This window comes from Hyperolius riggenbachi, chromosome 4 (assembly GCF_040937935.1).
Source record: "Hyperolius riggenbachi isolate aHypRig1 chromosome 4, aHypRig1.pri, whole genome shotgun sequence".
NCBI classification, from domain to species: Eukaryota; Metazoa; Chordata; class Amphibia; order Anura; family Hyperoliidae; genus Hyperolius; species Hyperolius riggenbachi.
Genome location: NC_090649.1, coordinates 426,665,170 through 426,683,960, shown reverse-complemented (window position 1 = coordinate 426,683,960; position 18,791 = coordinate 426,665,170). Strand labels below are relative to the sequence as shown.

Sequence of the window (18,791 nt, the reverse complement as noted above, 5' to 3'; positions counted from 1 at the left end):
CTGTCAGCGCGTATCTCCGCCTCTCCCCCGCCCCTCTCAGTCTTCCTTCTCTGAGAGGGGCGGGGGAGAGGCGGCGATGCGCCGCTGATAGACATGACTGGAGGCAGGGCTGCAGCCGTTAGCCCTGCCTCCACGAACGACCAACTCTACGACCAACTATTGCGGGGGTGGGTTTGGGGGTGGAGGGACCCCCGTTTAGCGGCGCGATAGCGGCGGTTTAGCAGGGGCACACATGTGCCCCTGCTAACTATGAGCTCTGAAGCGAGAGGGGCGGGGGAGAGGCGGTGATCCGGGCTTATAGATGCGCTGAGAGGCAGAGCTGCAGCTGAAAGCTCTGCCTCTCATGGAAGTGCTGCCCGGATTGCCCTCCAGGGAGTTTGGGGGGATTTAGTTAGATTACAGCCACTGGGATGCAGCGTTTTAGGTAGGGCAGGTATGACAAACAGATTTTTGAAGTAAAAAGAGCATTTTTAAGAGACTTCAGAGTCTCTAATACTCCCTGAATCATTGATCTTGAACAAGAAATGTACATATGACTCTAGTGTCTGAAAGCTTATTGCAGGTGTGTAACAAAGATGGTAGCCTACATATTCCACTCAGCTAAAGGCTTCCTTTAAAGTGAAACGTCTTTGAAAATTGCTTCAGTTATTCAAAAGAGCTTTTCTGATTTAATGTTGTTAAAAACAGGCCTCATTCCATTTCAGTTTGCCGCCACTTATGTATCTTGAAAACAAGGCAGAAAGGAAAGTGCTCTTAGTTCCTGGTATGGAATCTGTGCACTTGTAGAGCAGAACTGCTTTAGAAATTACCCATCTTGTCAAATGGGTAATTAACTTCACAGGTTGTGAGGCCCTTACTGGTTTAACCTCCCGGTACTGACATTGACCTAAGGAAGCAAGCTGTGTCTCGTGAAATGTATTGTCGCATTTGTGCTCAATAAAATTGTTTTTTTTAGATCCTTTATCATATTTTGCCTATCTTCCCCATTGCCGATTGATTAGATTCCTCTGTTGGGAGGTAGATATTTTATGTCTACATAATTCATCTGCTTCTTTGCAGCACAATTATTGCTGAGGTACCTGGCCTTTCTGAGTGGGGACAGGGTTTCCTCACATAGGCCTCAATTCACTAAGCTTTATCAAACACTTTATCAAACGTTTGATAATTTACCTCATGGGTAAAATCTAATTTTGAATTTACTAAGGTGTTTTATATTAATCGAATGTTTTGTCGATAAAACAGTCAATAAATCTATAACACCTTAGTGAATTTAAAATTAGATTTTACCCATTAGGTAAATTATCAAACATTTGATAAAGTGTTTGATAAAGCTTAGTGAATTGAGGCCATAGTGTTTGCTTGACAGGCAACCAGGTCCTTTGAAGTACCCTCTTCTGTCCTTTTTGATTTCACAATTGACCAACATGCTATGCTTTTGAGCTCTCTGTGTCTCCTGTCTTTTTTTTTTTCCTTGGGGTGGGGGTGGGAGAAATCATCTTCTGCTATCCAGATATGTCATATGAGATTAAGAGCTAGGTCCTCATTTCTATTATTAGGGTTCGAATTTTACATAGTGTCTTCGAAATCTCAACGGGTACTGTTCAGCACCAGAATGAGCGGACAGGGTCAGGAGGTTTCCCTGCCTTGCATGTCACGTTGTACTTCACGTAAATCAGACACTTCCTCCTTTTAGTTTACAAGCAGGAAGTATTAGGGCCCTGTGAAGTGCACATATCATGTAAGGCAGTGGCTGCCTCCTGACCCTGTCCACTCATTCTGGTGCTGAACAGTGGAGGTCGGGAGTATTCAGAAGTTCGAATTCGTTCTATCAAATTTCAAACACCAACACTACTAATTTCCACAACTGTATAAATTCATTGCATAATAGCAAAAAGAACACTGACATGTCACAGTATCTGTAAAGAGCCCTGTGTAGTAAAAGTGGTTTACATCCATGTGTTTAACATGAAAGAGGGTTTGCTGTTTGCCCCTCCAATATACAGAGCTAAGCTAAAGGGATTGCCATTTTCTCAGCTGTAGTGAAGTTTTACTTTAACTATCTTCCATGTACCTCTATTACCTAAGATGTATTGTCTTTCCGTCCACTCTGTTTCTTAGGCCACTGAAGTTTTAGATCAAGTATATACTTCTGTGTCACTGCACTAGTGACTGTGCTATATATTTGCTTACGTGCAGTGTACATTTATACATTATACATACAAAGTTTACTCTAATAAAAGTTATATTTTATTTATACTTCTAAAATTCAGGCCATATGTGCTTTGCATTTGTAAACTACTCATTGCATCCAACTTTTTTAAATTAATCTGGTATACAGTGTTGCTAAGGATGAATATTGCCAGACACAAAGCTATGAAATTGACAGTGATAGTCATTTTTCTATAGTCAGCAATGAGCGCTTTATCATACAGTGGAGGCTTAGCCATTTCTGTGCCTTGTAATAAATCTGGGACATTGTGCTATTTTTATATCTGTTCCCAGTGAATAGAGAATGGATTATCATACAAACTTTTATTAGTTAGGGAACAGTTACAAATCTCTGTACTGCTGCATCATGGTAACTAGCAGTTAGACTTGAGCACGTTCAATGCAGCTGTGTGACAGCGGTGACCACACCTAATATATCTGAATGTTGTACACACTTTTTGCCATTATATGTCTTTTTTTACGCACACCTTACTTGCGTTGTACGCTCAACCATCTCAGAATATAGAGAATAGATAAAATGTTCTGTTATTTTAAATAGCTCACATTGATCGTACTTCATCCTTTTCATCATTTTGCAAACTACGAGCATCTAAAAATTTCCATTAAGTTCACATTTTTGAATTTTGTGACTTTTCTTGCACACCTGAAATAGGCATTTGATTACCGCAGTGTTTAAAAGATCAATGCAGCATTTTGTGGAAAGAAGCTTTTGAATAAGCTGTGTTTATCCTTACACATAATAATAATCTGAACATTTGTATAGCGCTTTTCCCCTGTCGGACTCAAAGCGCTCAAGAGCTGCCACCACTGGGACGCGCTCAAGAGGTCACCCTGCAGTGTTAGGGACTCTTGCCTTGGGCGCCTTGCCTAGTAGGTACTGACCCTAGCCAGGATTCAAACTCTGGTCTCCCATGTCAAATGCTGTGCCCTTAACAAGTACACTATCTAGCCACTGTGAAGTTATGATGGTTGAGAAAAAATATTTTTGAAGGTCAACGTTAAACTGAGATGATTATGTTTGTGTTAGTTGAAGTGTACTTTCATTTTTATACTTGCATTACACTGTTCACTTTACCTCTGCCCCTATTATTATTATTGATTTATATAGTGCCAGCATCTTCAGTGGTGCTGTCCAACAGCATATATAACAATACAAAATAAACAATACAACCATTAATACAAGACAAGAGTGGATAACAGCTGATGCAGTGAGCAAATTAACTACATATTTTACAAAGGGGTGGGAGGTATGTACACCCATTACACCGCATTGTAAGACAAATGGGGAAGAGAGCCCTGGCCTAAAGGTTTAAGGGATAGGCCAATAGGTTAAAGGGAAGCTGTGTATGTGGTGGTAGAAATGGTGGTCAGTGGGCAAAATGTCCTAGGTAGGAAAGTATGCTTGCCTGAAGAGGTGAGTTTTCAGATTGCGCCTAAAAAGAGTAAGTGTGGGTGAGTGGTGGATGTGTTGAGGGAGAGTGTTTCAGAGGAGGGAAGAGGATCGAGAGAAGTCTTGTAAGCCGAAGTGAGAAGAGGTGACGACTAGGGAAGAAGACAGGAGGATATTGTTAGTAGAGCGGAGATTGCGTGTAGGATGGTATCTGGAAATAAATTGATTTAGATAGGAAGGAGCTAAATTGGGGAAAGATTTGTAGGTGAGTGCAAGGATTTTAAATTGTATAATTTGTGTAAACTGGCAGCAAGTGAAGGGACTGACTGAGGGGAATTGGTCTGGAGAGACAGCTAAGTCGTACAGCAGAGTTCATGATAGACTGTAGCGGGGCTAAACGGTTGGCGGGGAGGCTGCAGAACAGAGAATTGCTATAGTCTAGTCGTGTAATAATCAGGGCATGCACTAGAAGCTTAGTAGTGTTCTGTGTGAGAAAAGGGCAGATGCGGGAGATGTTTTTAGGTGGAGGCGACAAGAGGAGGATAGTTTGTCAATGCATAGTTTGAATGAGAGACTTGAGTCCATATTACACCTAGGCAATGAGCCTGGAGGGCAGGTGTTATAGAAGTGCTATCAACAGTAATAGTGATATCAGGCAGGGACATTGAATTGTCCATACTGAGTTTTAGAGAAAGGGAGGACATGAAGGAGGCAATTGCATTGAGACAGTCAGGGACACGGGCTGTTAAAGTATCCAAGCCAGGTGCTGAAATGTAGATCTGGGTATCATTAGCATCTAGGTGATATAGGAAGCTAAGGGAAATGATGAGCTGACCAAGACCATGTGTGTAGATAGCGAAAGGGAAAGGTCCGAGGACTGAGCCTTGGGGAATGCCAGCAGTGAGGGGGCGTGGAGAGGGGGTGGTGACGGAGTGGGCAACTCTGAGGGTCCTATCTTAGAGGTAGGAGGAAATCCAAGAGAATGCCCATGGCCCTTATAGTAATCCCCTTATAGTTATGCAGCACCCTCCTCTCCCCTCCCCAATAAAATAGGGTTCAGTAAACCAGCACCTATTCAGTAGGAGACCTTAGGCAAGTCTCCCTAACACTGCTACTGCCTATAGAGCGTGTCCTAGTGGCTGCAGCTCTGGCGCTTTGAGTCCGCCAGGAGAAAAGCGGGATATAAATGTTATTTGTCTTGTCTTGTCTAAAATAAAATAATTTATAATTGAATTTAAGGATCTTCTTTCACTACTGCCTGTAGTAAATAGTGAGCAAAAAAAAACACCTAATGTGCAGATTAGCCACATCCAGGTGGCATAACTTGGGACTTGCAAGCAGAGAGGATTGGGAACAATGTTTCAAAATACAAAACTCTTCTGACACGTACAGGGGCATGGACCAGGGCAAACGGGGTTGATTTACAGTCTCTGTTGCTGCCTCTCGCACTGCTGCACTGCACGCCGCTCTCCATCCTCCCCACACGTTTCTGCCTTCACAACTGGAAATATCACAAAAAGAATAGTGAATTCAGGAGCACACCTGCTAAAATAAAACACATTTAATTGATCCTCTTAAGGTAAAAAGCACAATGCAAACAGCAGTAGATAAAAAATTAATGATACTCATCGGACACAGGGAGATCAACAAGTAGTTCGGATGTTTCAACCATTGGGCTTTATCAGGATCGCACAACCCCCGTTGTCCATCTGCATCCTTATAAACCTGGGTTGGTCCCACCCTCACAAAGCTCGGGGGGAGCCACCATGTAAAATATCAAAAACACAAAGTCAACCCCCCTCCCCCAGCACAATACATGCACTTGTCACTGTAAGTTGTAGTGAACTTATGTCATATACACATATAAAGTGCTGTGCAAGCTTCCAGAGCATAATAAACCGATACCAGCATGGTCATTTGGAACACACTCACCCCTGGGGTTGATTTCAAAGATGGGCGTGGCTTACTAATAGAGAGTCCAATCAACCAAAGAGAGGGGATGTACGTCCTGTGGCCAAAGTGACTTTGTGTGTGCGTATACTTCCGTCAAATGGAGCGCACAATGCACGTCTAATGTGCCTCCTACACCACACTCAATGTGGAAGTAGAGCTATCCCTGTCCTCTCTCAATGTTCTAATTCCAGAGCTTTCCCCTGTTCAAATTTGCTACCTGTGGGAGCCCTTGAAAGGCTTTGAAGCACTCATGACCCTGAGTGCTTCCAAATATAGGCTCCTCCATACTGCGCAAATATGGGTGCATGCTCACACATGCGCAGTATGGAGCAGCATATCTTCGGAAGCACTTGGGGTGCGAGTACTTCCTAAGGTTTCCAAGGAACCCTGAGGGTGCGCTATTTTTACTACACTCCACCGCCGGGCAATGAAAGTCTATGGAGACTTTTATACTTCCATGTTACGGTGTGATGAGACGGAAGTGACGTTTTCGCCGCATCCCCGGCCCAGAAATCATGTTAGTCTATGGCGACGCAGGGATTTAAAAAAACACCCTGAGTGTTTTTACAATAAGCTTCTGTGCACTTCCGCATACCCAGAAGCAGGAAGTGACCGCAAGCTCGCATCTTTTCCTGCTTGTGTCACTTCCTGCTTGGCCCAATGCCAAATAGGGAATACTGCATAGTAATGCAGCATTCCCTGGAGGCCTGTTTATGGCGGTGCGGCGGAAGCGACACACCGCATTGCTGCCGCCAGTTTACAATGTGAAATCGGCCTCCAGGTGTATTTGACAGCAGTGGAATGAGAACATATGAGAGTACCAGGAAGGCTCTATGTCAATAGACCATAAACGTGCTTTGAAAAGTTGAAAATCATTATGGAGCAAACTATATTATTATATTTTTCTTTGTTGTCTGAAAAATGATTTATGTGTCCTGACCTTTACCATTTCTGCTTTAAAGGATAACTGAAGAGAGATTTATATGGAGGCTGCCATGGTTATTTCCTTTTAAGCAATACTAGTTGCCTTGCAGCCCTGCTGATCCTCTGCCTCTAATACTATTAGCCATAGCCCCTGAACAAGCATGCAGCAGATCAGTGCTGCATGCTTGTTTCTGGTGTTGTTCAGATACTACTGCAGAGAAATAGACCAGCAGGGCTGCCAGGCAACTGGTATTGATTTAAAGGAAATAAATATGGCAGCCTCTGTATACCTCTTACTTCAGTTCCCCTTTAAACATTCTCTGGCAAAAAATATCTGTGAATTCCCGAGGATCTGTATAGGATTATTTATTTCATACTACTTTTGTGTTGTATAAGTACAAGCGCCGAGAATTATGAAGAAAGGCGTATGAGAGAATATGAGATGTTTCGAGAGCTTCAGGATCTTACTTTACAGAGCCTGATTTCTGGAAGTTAAATGTGTTTCTTGCAAGCAAGCTAGAAATAACCCCGGCAAAGTCTCACCTTTAGATATTACATATGCAGACAAATTCTATCAGTGTGCATCATCCAAATGTCTGCTGCGGATTTTTTTTTTTACTTTAATTCTATATTCAGGCTGCTTGTGGGTAAAAAGACATGTAACGGAGCTGCAGGCAAAATCTATTATTTTATTTTAGTAGATATTGTGGGGAAAAGGGTGAAACATCTGTCCGGGGTTTATTGCTGCCTGTTTCTCATTAGCAGATGTTGCTTCCTGTGATGTCATCTGCGACAGGAAGTGAGGGTATCCGGCTGATCGATCAATCAGTTCGATCAGAGAGGATTGTTCAGGCCCAGCACTAACAGAAGGAAAGCTACTAGGCAGTCGATCAGATCAGTGGAATCAATCTGCTTTTCGATTCTAGCAATTACAATCGAATGGGGCGATCGATCGTTTGGAGAATTGTATCATTAAAGGCCACCTTGAGAAATATTCCCTCAATTTTTGTGGTGTAACCAGAGACAGGAGGAAAAGGACAATATCCTAAAGTCCTTACTCAATCAAAGTCTGTACAAGTCTAATGCCTTCCTTCTCCTTTACTAGTAGAGGCAGTAGCTTAGGCGCTCTGGGCCCCAGTGCGAGTTTTACATTGGCCCCCCGCAAGTGCGCTATACATAAAAATGTATATAGAGCACCAAATGCCTGCCAAGGACAGCTGCAGTGTCAGAGAGGTGTAAGCTGGGGAGCAGAACAGTCTATTAATGGCTATACTAATCAAAGCACATATAGAGGTGATCGTTACCAGCTTAGTGCTAATAATGTGGTTTAAGGGGTTTAAGGTGGGCCCCTATTCTCCTCTGGTCCAGGGGCCCTGGTGCGGTTACTACCTCTGTACTCTCAATTGCTATACCACTGAGTAGAGCAAGAACTAAAAGAAATGTCAAAAAGTAGTCCAGATACATTAATTTAGCTTTTATCCTTATGGTTCAACGTGAGCTGAGAGTTAAGGAAAGCATGGCAAGTGCCCTTGATAGTCCCAATCCCTGTGTCACAATTGGTCTACTATGGCAGAGCTCCTAACCAGTGCACTGTCCAGCCACTGATTTTTACGTACATACAGTATGTTTATCTCAAGATGGGCTTGATGCAATGAAAACCGGTAATATTGCCACATGCAGACTGCTGGCATAAGTACCAGTAAAATTGCCATGTGCTGAGTGCCAGTGGAACAGTGATACATGGGTAATGCTATCGTTGCTATGGTAATGCACATTGCTTTATTTGAGTAAGTACATCGAAGCAGGTAACTTCGGCATCCGGCGCTTAGCGATGAGCACCAAAGCTGGGCACCGTCATAGCAGCAATGCTATGCTGCGCGCCCCATGCACGAGTAATTCAGGGATCTGGTGATCCTCAGACCTTGAACTTCATCTCCCTCTGAGTTGCTACAACTTAGAGGGGAAATAGTATTTTATGCGCTGGGGAGTTTAGCGGCAGCAGGGAAAGCAGTCATTCGGTTTGCCCTGCAGCTAACTCACCCACAGCTGTACTATACATACGCACGTGCGTTACCAAAGCAATGATCGGGCTATTCATGTGAAAGCACCAGTAAAATTGGTGTGTGCTATCTGCTCAAAGCAATAGGGGTGGCATTAATTGGGCATGCTGTTTTATAGTGACAGCAGCAGCCAAGAGTGATGTTTTTGTTGATTACACAAAGTAGCTACTGTATAATTGTTGTATGATTTCCTGAAGGGTGGGTGGGATAAATATTTCATAGTAATGGTGTGAAAATCCAAGTTGGAAACAATAATTATCATTTAATTCGCATAGCAATAGCACTACATTCATCTGAAATATCTTTCTAGGTGAGAATTAGTTCCGCAGCTTCTTATAACCTTATCTGAAAAGCATGAAAGCCGTTTATTGAAGTACCTAAACAAGGTGAACCACACTACTTTTTCATTACATTTTACCATGATTAATAGCATAGCAACATTAGGTTGGTGTGGATACTGCAGACTCTTGTACTATGATCTCTTACGATGTTCTGTATAACCAACTTACCAATATTATTCCGTATTCCCCAGAGGCTGTGGGCACAACACAGGCAAGTAAAATTAACAGCGTTTGACATTTGGGTGTTGCATTCGCTATTCTAGTTTCCCTGTTGTACAGCCATTAGCAGCTGTAGAAAAAGAACATCATGTTACAGCACTGTATATTAATTTCTTTGGGTTCTTCATTCTAGCACAGATATTTTTACACTTTGTATCTTAAAATCCATCTATTTGTATCTTGCAGATGTCATCCATACTGTGGGCCCTATTGCAAGAGGACAGTTAAATAATGAATGCAGAGACCACCTTAAGAAGTGTTATGAGTCTTCCCTTGCACTGGCAAAAGAGAACAACATCAGATCAATAGTAAGTCCAAGCATGATTTTTTATATAATGCACATAATTCTGTTTTTTTGGGGGGTGTTTTGGGTCAAAGGGTGAGAATGCAGTTTGCGGATGTATCACTGTGAAATAGTTAAGTGAGATAATATTTACGTTTGTGAAAATATTTGAATATGCTTTTAGATGTTCTTTACAAAAGACTTACCCGTGCACCCTTCTACTAAAGTAATACGCAGGGCCGGATTTAGGCCATGGCCTAGGGCACCACAGGAGGAAGGGCACCAAAGCAGCAGGCTAAACTGTTGCATCATTTGCAAGCTTGCAAATGCTGCAAAGCAGGGAGGTCAGTGGTACTCTGCTGCTAGCTGCAGCAGGCACCTTGCTCTCTGTGCATGTTTGCATTAGGGCCGGTGGGTATGGACTTGGGCAGCATTGGAGACAGAAAGGAAGAGGAAGCTTTTGCACTGGAGAAGATCAGAGAAATGAGTGACACAGATGGCTGCTGCGGTGTGAAGGTGAGCAGGCATTAAGGGAGTCATCTTGCTACCTATTCTCGAGGGAAAGGGGGAGGAGTCAATTAGCTACAAATACTAGAGGGAAGGGAAGTGGTCATCTGGCTACCTATACTGGGGGGGGGGTCACCAGGTTACCTATACTGGAGGGAAGTGGAGGAGGGGTCATCTGGCTACCTATACTGAAGAGGGGCAGCTGGTAACAGTGGCCTAGGGCGGTAAAAAGAACAAATCTGGCCCTGGTGATACGTTCACTAAAGTCCTCAGTCTTTCACTTGTGTTCTTTTCACTTGTATTCATATTTTTTATTTGTACAATGTATGTTCACATGTTATGCATGTGTTATATTTTGCACTTAATTTTGTGTCATCACCATTATTTGTTGGCTTTATGAGTGACCAATTCATAATATTCTTTGGCCCTATGGGTACAGTATCTTGTTTGTTAATTATTACAATGGCCATGCTACCTGGTATTGGGTTATTGGTATGGATTCAGTGCCGATGGTTTATGCAATTTTTGTTATGTGCAATGCTGTTTTTTTTGTCTGAGGTTTTGGCATTTGTCCTGGATAAATTCTGCAGCCCCTACAATGCTTAAAGGATTACTATAATGAAAAATTGTACAATTTAAAATACATGAAAAAGTACATTTCTCCCAGAGTAAAAGTATGCTATTAATTACTTTCCTCCTATGTACCTCCTGTGCTGCTGTCACTTATGGTAGGTTGGAGGCTTTCTCAGGCCCTGCTGGGCTGATTTGCATAATTTTTTTGTGCAACACGCAGCTAGCACTTTGCAAGCTGCGTGTGCACTCTGATCACCGACGCTCCGCGCCGATTACTCGCCGCTCGCCGCGCCGTGCCGCCCCCCCCCCAGACCCCGTGCGCTGCCTGGCCAATCAGTGCCAGGCAGCGCTGAGGGGTGTATCGGAACTACCGTTAGGAGGGTTAATGCAGTGTTACTGTCAAATACAGTAGATACAGTGGAGCAAACATGCATTGAAAAGTATGCTTCCTAGTATCTGTTAACATCTGCATTTCGCGGCAACGCCCTGCAGCAGTGAGTTACAATAAACGCAACATTTACAACGTCATTTTAACGTCGCATAAGGTTAACATTACAGTACGGTAACTTGCGTTACAACGACTGTATAACGCAGGACAATAACATCCCACTGTGAACCTAGCGTGACAGAATGGACAGGATTTGGACAAGCTCATCTCCTCATGGGGGATTCTCCGGGTTTTCTTTATTTTCAAAAGCACTTAGTGAACAGCAGTTGCTCAGTCCTACTGCCAGAATAGTATGCAAACAGGTAGGGGGAGATAGCCTGCATCTTATTCTAGATCCTTTCCAGGGACTGCTTTTGTAAAGAATAAATGAAATACTGAGAGCCCCCCATGAAGAGATGAACTAGTCACAAACCTCTCAGTTCCATCAGATTTCAGCTAACTTCTGTGAAAACAACAAAGGAGAAGAATAATAGCTCATTTACTCTGGAAGAAACATGCTTCGTATTTGCATGTGTTTACATGTATTTTATATTTTACAATTTTTCGCTATAGAGGTCATTTAAAGGGATACTGTAGGGGGGTCGGTTGAAAATTAGTTGAACTTACCTGGGGTTTCTAATGGTCCCCTGCAGACATCCTGTGCCCGCACAGCCACTCACCGATGCTCTGGCCCCACCTCCGGTTCACTTCTGGAATTTCAGACTTTAAAGTCTGAAAACCACTGTGCCTGCGTTGCCGTGTCCTTGCTCCCCTGATGTCACCAGGAGCGTACTGTGCAGGCCCAGTATGGTTGTGCCTGCGCAGTATGCTCCTGGTGACATCAGCGGGAGCGAGGACACGGCAACGCAGGCGCAGTGGTTTTCAGACTTTAAAGTCAGAAATTCCAGAAGTGAACCAAAGGCGGGGCCGGAGCATCGGTGAGTGGCTGCGCGGGTACAGGATGTCTGTGGTGGACCATTAGAAGCCATGGGTAAGTTCAACTCATTTTCCCCCGACACCCCTACAGTATCCCTTTAACCTCACTTTTCCTCTCAAAAAAAAAAAAGAAGGGAAAACCGCTACTTCCAGAAGCTTAATTTACCCCTCCCCCTGCTCCTCCCCCAACCCCATACTTGGTTATAACCTGCCAAACCCCCTTTTTTCCTAACAGGCAACTTACCCTTCAGGCATGGGTCACACTTGTGGGGAATTGCACACAGTTTTCCCACATGCAGAGATGCTCCAGATGTTACATGTTAATCAATAGACTGGTTCACATTAGTGTGGTCCTGCATGTGGGAAATCATTTTTGCTGCATTCACTACTGTTCACACCTTGCGAGGATTCCCATTGCCAATAGTCGGCTGCTGTCAACTGTCTGTCGACTTTACGCGTGCAGAAAAAGCACCTTATAAAACAAAAATCGTCTGCAGAAAACTGTATCTGTTTACTGCGGACTCGAGGGTGATCCTTCAAGACATACATCAGTCAGCAGAACATAATAAAATATTAAAAATAGCCAGTTTTACGTTAATTACGCTGGTTTTGGGAGCATATTTACATATGGCTGTATTTTGAACCAGTCTATCATTAACCTTTGATTTAAAGGACATCTGAACTGAGAGGTATATGGAGGCTGCCATGTTTGTTTCATTTTACACTACCAGTTGCCTTGCAGCCCTGCTGATCTATTTGGCTGCAGCAGTGTCTTTATCACACACCTGAAACAAGCATATGGCTAATCTAGTGCTTGATTGGCTGTCCTGTTCCACCCAGGGCCGGATTTGTACTTTTTACTGCCCAAGGCCCACTATCACCAGCTGCCCCCTGAACGACAGCATCCTAAAATTCTCCCCAACATGGCAGGGATTAGATTGTAGGCTCCTCTGAGTACAGTTAGTGAAGCAATGACAGGGATTCGATTGTAAGCTCCTTGGTGAGCGGCACATTCGTTGAGTGACTCATTGATCTCTGTAAAGTGCATGTTCGCTGCCCCTGAGTGCCAGATGCAGCTGTTTGTTGCCGCCCTCTGCTATGTGCAAACTCTTTGTAGCAGGACAAATGGTCAGCAGGTTAGCTGCTGCTGTTGTACACAGCCCGCCCCTTGCTTTCCTGGTGCACTAGGCCATGGCCTTTGCGGCCTTTCCTGAAATCCGGCTATGGTTCCAACTGACTTAACAGTGAAGGGTCAAAAAGTATGGAGTGAACCCGGACATTACATAAAGTTTGTAGTAATTGCAAATGGCGAAAGTTCGCAGCACACTGTCTGCCATCATGACCGACAGGCCATCACTAATTGTATATTGCTAAATATTGGCTTTCAACTTATTGTCATGCCCCAGCTGGAATTAGATGTTTGTCATCTCTGACAGTGATACATTGTACAAGTGTACAGTCATTTGGCCAAGCAGAGTGGGACTGAGCAGATAAGATGAGTTTGTCAGCTTTTGAAGTTATTGCAGTAACTGTAATAGATAATGCCTGTTTTATTTTTGTTTTGTTTTTGCACACATTTGCTTAGACAGCCCCTTATATTTATGTAGAGGCAGCTTAAACATTCTAGAGTGTAGAGGGTTAATCTGAAATGCTTAGTAAAATGTTTTTATTAGCAAATATTGGCTGTGTTTCAATGCTAGTCATTCCTGGCCATAGCTGCACCTTGCTTCTCCTGTAATTAGTGCGGAGTCACAGATTGGGGTGCTGAGCTGTCCAGTATTCATGAAAGCAGCTCAAGTTCCAGCCACCTAATGCAGAATTTTAGTCAATGTATAATCAGTGGAGGAGTCTTTGTACACTGTTTCTTGGTGCACACACAATTTAAAAAAACTCCTGGACCCAAGGGCAAGCCTCTGCTCGCCATGACATTACACAGCAGAGCACAGTAGGTCCTGGAAGTAATACTGTATCATGTCACAGTTTATAACAACAGTGGCCAACTCTTTTCATGAAGAAATCTCCCAAAACAAGTTCTGTTATACAGCTTTAAAGAGACACTGGAGCGAAAAAAATAATATGATATAGTGAATTGGTTGTGTACTATGAATAATTACTAGAAGATTAGCAGCAAAGAAAATATTCTCATATTTTTATTTTCAGGTATATAGTGTTTTTTGTAACATTGCATCATTCTATAATATGTGCAGATTACACAATGCTGAGTATTCAAAATGATTCTTTCAGAGCCGTCTGTGAACTAATGACCTCTCCTCTGGCAGAGAAAAAGTAAATAGTTCAGGAACAGTTGAGATAATAAAATTCAGATAACAGCTCTCTCCACGACTTTGAAAGTCGTAGACCTTAATGGCTGTTTTGCATAGAGATAACAACTGGAGTTTCTTAACTCTTCCTGTACTGGAAACAATTAGACTGATGTATCTGATCTTAATGTTTTATTTCTTAGCTGTACTACACATACAAATCATAATATCATAACAATAATGTAAATGTTTCTATTGAAATGAACAGTAATGTCTTGTCAAAGTCAGGGTGGGTCTCTAAGAGGTGTTGTTTTTATTTGTCCCATTATATGTGTAAGTATGCATAGTTTGCTGTGTCCCTACACTTCTCTAGCTTTCCCTTGAAGGGTTTTGATGCTGCATTTTGGCATTATAAGCTGTACTTTTTTGCACTATTTGCTCTGCGTTCCTCATGTAGTCGAGTATGCTTTTCTTAATTCATTCATTCACCCAATGTTTACTACTTTAATGCACCTGTTGTTCTGTACTGTCTTCTAGTTGATAACTTGATTAATACCTTTCTTTTGTTCACTTATTTGTCCTTGTTTTTTTTTTGTTTGTTTTTTTGTGTCAATTTTTTCTGATGTAAAAAAAAACAAAAACTAACCTAACATCTTCAGTAGCCTGTTAGCTTTGCATCATCTTAGTGGTAGTATTTTCATGGCTGAGTTACGAAAAATATAAGCTTAGCATTTCCTTCATAATGGCCAGGTACCAATCTCTTGGCTCAAGACTCTTCATGTGGGTGACGCCCACCTAATCACAGTTACTCTCGAAAAACAAACAGAGGCACCACTTCTCAAATATAATTTATTAAAGTTAGGGCTGGTTCAGACGGACGCTTGCGGAGCGTTTACCGCAAGCGTTCGGAACGTCGCGGTAAACGCTCCCATTCAAGTGAATGGGAGCGTTTACACCGAGCTTTTGTGCGCTTTTATCCGAATGCGGCGTTCGGGTCCCGATTTTCGCGAGCGTTCGGGCTGCCCCTGGAAGCGACATGTTGCTTCCAGGGAGCGGCCAACCGCGACGGCTAATGTTCCCCTAGGGGAAGAAAAAAACGCGACCGCATCACGACGTGAACGAAGGCTACTGAAAGCCTGACCGCGCAGCCGCTGCAACGCCCCCAGACGCGACGCCACGCAGACTTCCGTCTGAACCAGCCCTAAGGGCAACATTTGGAGACACCCATTATGTCATGGGACCTGTTGCAGCTGGCTGCATCCTTTTCTGTACAATATAATAATAATGTTGTAGAGAAAGCTTACAAATGGTGTAGCTGGGGAATATACTTTATTTTTTCAAAGTAACAAATCCTATAATCATAATGCATTACAGAGTTATTGCAGTACAGCAGTACAACATTGAGAGCTATTGCCAACAACTTTTGCTATTTGGATAGAAATAAACATGTATCTCTGGATCCAGTACATGATTTAGACTCAAACTCTACTTTAGCTAAAGTAACAGATCCTTAGGGCTTGTTCAAACTATACGCGCTGCCGTGCGCATTTTGGCAGCGCGTATAGTGTGCGACACGCAAGAACAGTAGAAGGGCATAGACCGCCCTTCTACCGTTCCTATCACATGCGCTGCACGGCAGCACGATTACGCTATCGCGTGCTGCATGCATTTTTGGGAATCGCAGCACAGATCCCATTCATTGTAAGAATGGGATCTGTAGCGCAGATAGCGAGCGATCGTATGCATTGCGTTCCGATCGCACAGCCATCTGCGCTGAATGAAGTGAACGAGGCCTTAAAGTACATGTTTATACATAGCATATGCCTAAAAAATGTGACCTTAATTTCTATTTTTACCTTTCTAAAGTTGATATCTACCTTCTTGATTTTTTTATTTTTAATCATGTTAGGGCCGCCATCTTGGTGGTGATTTTAGCAATATGCACCAAATAAAAGGAAATCATGTTTTAGTTTAGCCTGTTGGGTAAAGTCACCTCACCTGCCATGTGAAACAGTCAACTGTTACATAAAAGTGATTTCTTATCTCCTTTTTGTCTGTATAAGAGAGGCATCACTCCATCCAGGACAGGCAAATAGGAATTGGTCATAAATCTTAATGATCTATTCACTGCAGAACATGAACTTGACTCATGTTAATTTGGACTCCTGTGCCTTCATTCTGGTGTTTTATTTAGAAAGGAGGAAGGTGGTGATTACTGTAGTTAAATTCCCCCAGTAACATCACTGAGTCTTCACTAATTAACTTCTTTCCTTATATATCCAGACTGGACTGGAAATCAGAACAAAGGTGGTACCTGAGAAATTGTCAAGTTATTATTCCGTTCTGACCCTGTTCGCAGTGTTGCTATGGTAATGATTCCCAACCTGAAATTCTTAAATGCTGTTTGCCTTTAATGACTGCCTTTTTGTCTGCAGTTTACAACAATCAATAGGCTTCTGTTTTAAAAGGAACCTTGCTGCAACTAACAGCACTGACTCAATATTCCATTCAATGCATGAAGAAAGAAACCACAATTTTCCTGCTTATTCCGATGCGTTTATTTATTTTTTTCCTTTCTTCGTGTCATTAGGATCACATGCACAATAGAACATTTGCAAAGTGAGACTTGAAGCTTTTCACAGGGGAAAAAAATAACGACAGCCTTTTTTATTAAAAAAACAAAGAGAACTGGTTCAGAATCTTGTTTGTGTTTTTAGAATGTGTCTAGTGTATGCTGCTTTTAATATGCAGGTGAGAGGTGGCAGTTTTTTCTCAATGCGAAGAGTCGGATGTATTTCTCTTTATCACAGTAAAGTTTTATCAGGCAGCCACAGTTCTCTACCTTGAATGTTTACTTTATTTGTCTCTCAGAAATAAAACTTAGAAATGGGGGTTTTGATATAACTTTTCTGATCTTCCTTGAGTAATTTTTGTAAACGAAGGGCACAAAATGTATCAAACTGAAACATAATGAATATGCATTATCAGTACACGTTAGATAACTAAAGTGGTCCTCCCATGTTCAGTAAGTGGGAGAGCACACTCAGAGGCAATGGGCTCTGTTCACAAAACCTCTCACAAATGTCGTATCACCTAATTGATAAAAAATAACCTTTGAGCACATTTACTAGCAACATAATCACTCAAAGTAAGTTGTTCCTGATTACCTTCACTTCAATCTTACCTTAAAGTGAACCTCCAGACTAAAAATCTACTCAGCAGCACTGAAAAGGCTTGACGTTTCTTTAACAGTTTCACAGCATCAGAACTTTGTTTTTCTTACATAAGCCTTATTTTTAGCTGCAGAAAAGCTGAGCTCCACCCCATCAAAGAAAACTGGCCGGGCTTTTCTTTCCCTGATGCTGTGCAAAGCATGATGGGATTTCCTATGTTGTTGTTCACGTTGCCTGCAACTGGGAGGGGTGATCAGCACACAGGACAGTTGGAACTGTGTCTCATGCTCCCTGTCACCTGCTTTCAACAAAAAGGATGGCTGCCCTCATGAAATCAAACATTTGCCTGTTCTGTTAAAACCGGGGTGGGTAAGAGATTATATTACCTATCTATTTTAATTAACATAACTAATGTAACTTAATGACAGTATGTTTGTTTAGGCTGAAGTTCCTCTTTAATTATAATATTTTTGCTCTTTTTGAGCTTAAAGATGTAACATAGATAAGGTGAAAACAGGTGAAAAAGCTTTGTGAATCATGCCCATAGTATACAAAACTGGCCAGCCGGCTATGGAATATTCTCACCTCAAGGAGCTCCTGCCACTGGTACGCCGCCTTTATCAGGAACAGAACCTATATGCTCTCTGCCTGCCGTGCGTCTGCAGAGTGCTGGCACCACACTCAGCACAGCCATATAAACTGTCCGGAACTCCAGTTCCCGGCTAGTGGAATGCACACCAGTATGCTGGTAGCACTTATACTAGTACAAAAGCCACCACCGCTCACTCGAGGTGAGAATATTCCATGGCTGGCTGGCCTGTTTTGTATACATTCCCTCTGAGTGCGCTCTCCCCCTTGTCCATCCACAGATCTACAAAGCTACCCTTGGTGGTACTACAGAGCAGCAATGGCACATACAACTACAGACACCCTTTGAACAACACTCAGATCACCCCCCCCCATGACAAAGCAGGGGTTTACTACAACACACAGCATCCACCTTCAATACGTGTCACCTGTAAGCATAGAACTTAATCCTTGTGGTGACACTTTGTGGCTTCAAGGGGGGCAGGATAAGGAAGGGAACAATGTGCTTGAGTTGTCCGTGTTGGTTGAACATCCAGCATGCCAGATCTTTAAAGTCTAGAATAAACATTGAATTTATCATGATCTCCTAAAAAGTTGTAATTACTTTACTGCAGGTTTTTTTTTGCCTTATCGATCTCCAAGCATGGTGTAATGTTTATTTTTTTATTTTATATTTATAGTCTCTTTAAGTGACTTCATCTGAACTCTCTACACACAATAGATCCTCAGCCAAGGTGGCCCCTGGTGGCTGCCTTAACATTATTCTGTCTACATAGAAGTGTTCGGTTCTCGTTTTGAATCTAGGCCAGAATGCCAACTCTTTAGTGAACAAAGAGATTTTAGGGTACAGAATGGAATCCTTTGCACAGTGGATACCATACACGCGTACGTCAAAAAAGGGCGTCGGGGAAAAAAGGGCGTGGGGTG

At 42.6% G+C, this 18,791-nt stretch overlaps 1 protein-coding gene across 5 annotated transcripts in view; it reads left to right on the top strand.

Annotated features, from left to right (window-relative positions):
* MACROD2 (mono-ADP ribosylhydrolase 2) overlaps positions 1 to 18,791 on the top strand; it is a 3,010,403-nt gene that overhangs the window by 1,888,957 nt on the left and 1,102,655 nt on the right. For all 5 annotated transcript variants that reach the window (XM_068232461.1, XM_068232460.1, XM_068232457.1 and 2 more), the window contains exon 6: positions 9,303 to 9,424. In XM_068232461.1, coding sequence (XP_068088562.1) covers positions 9,303 to 9,424 — 122 coding nt within the window. The remainder of the gene's footprint in view (positions 1 to 9,302; positions 9,425 to 18,791) is intronic.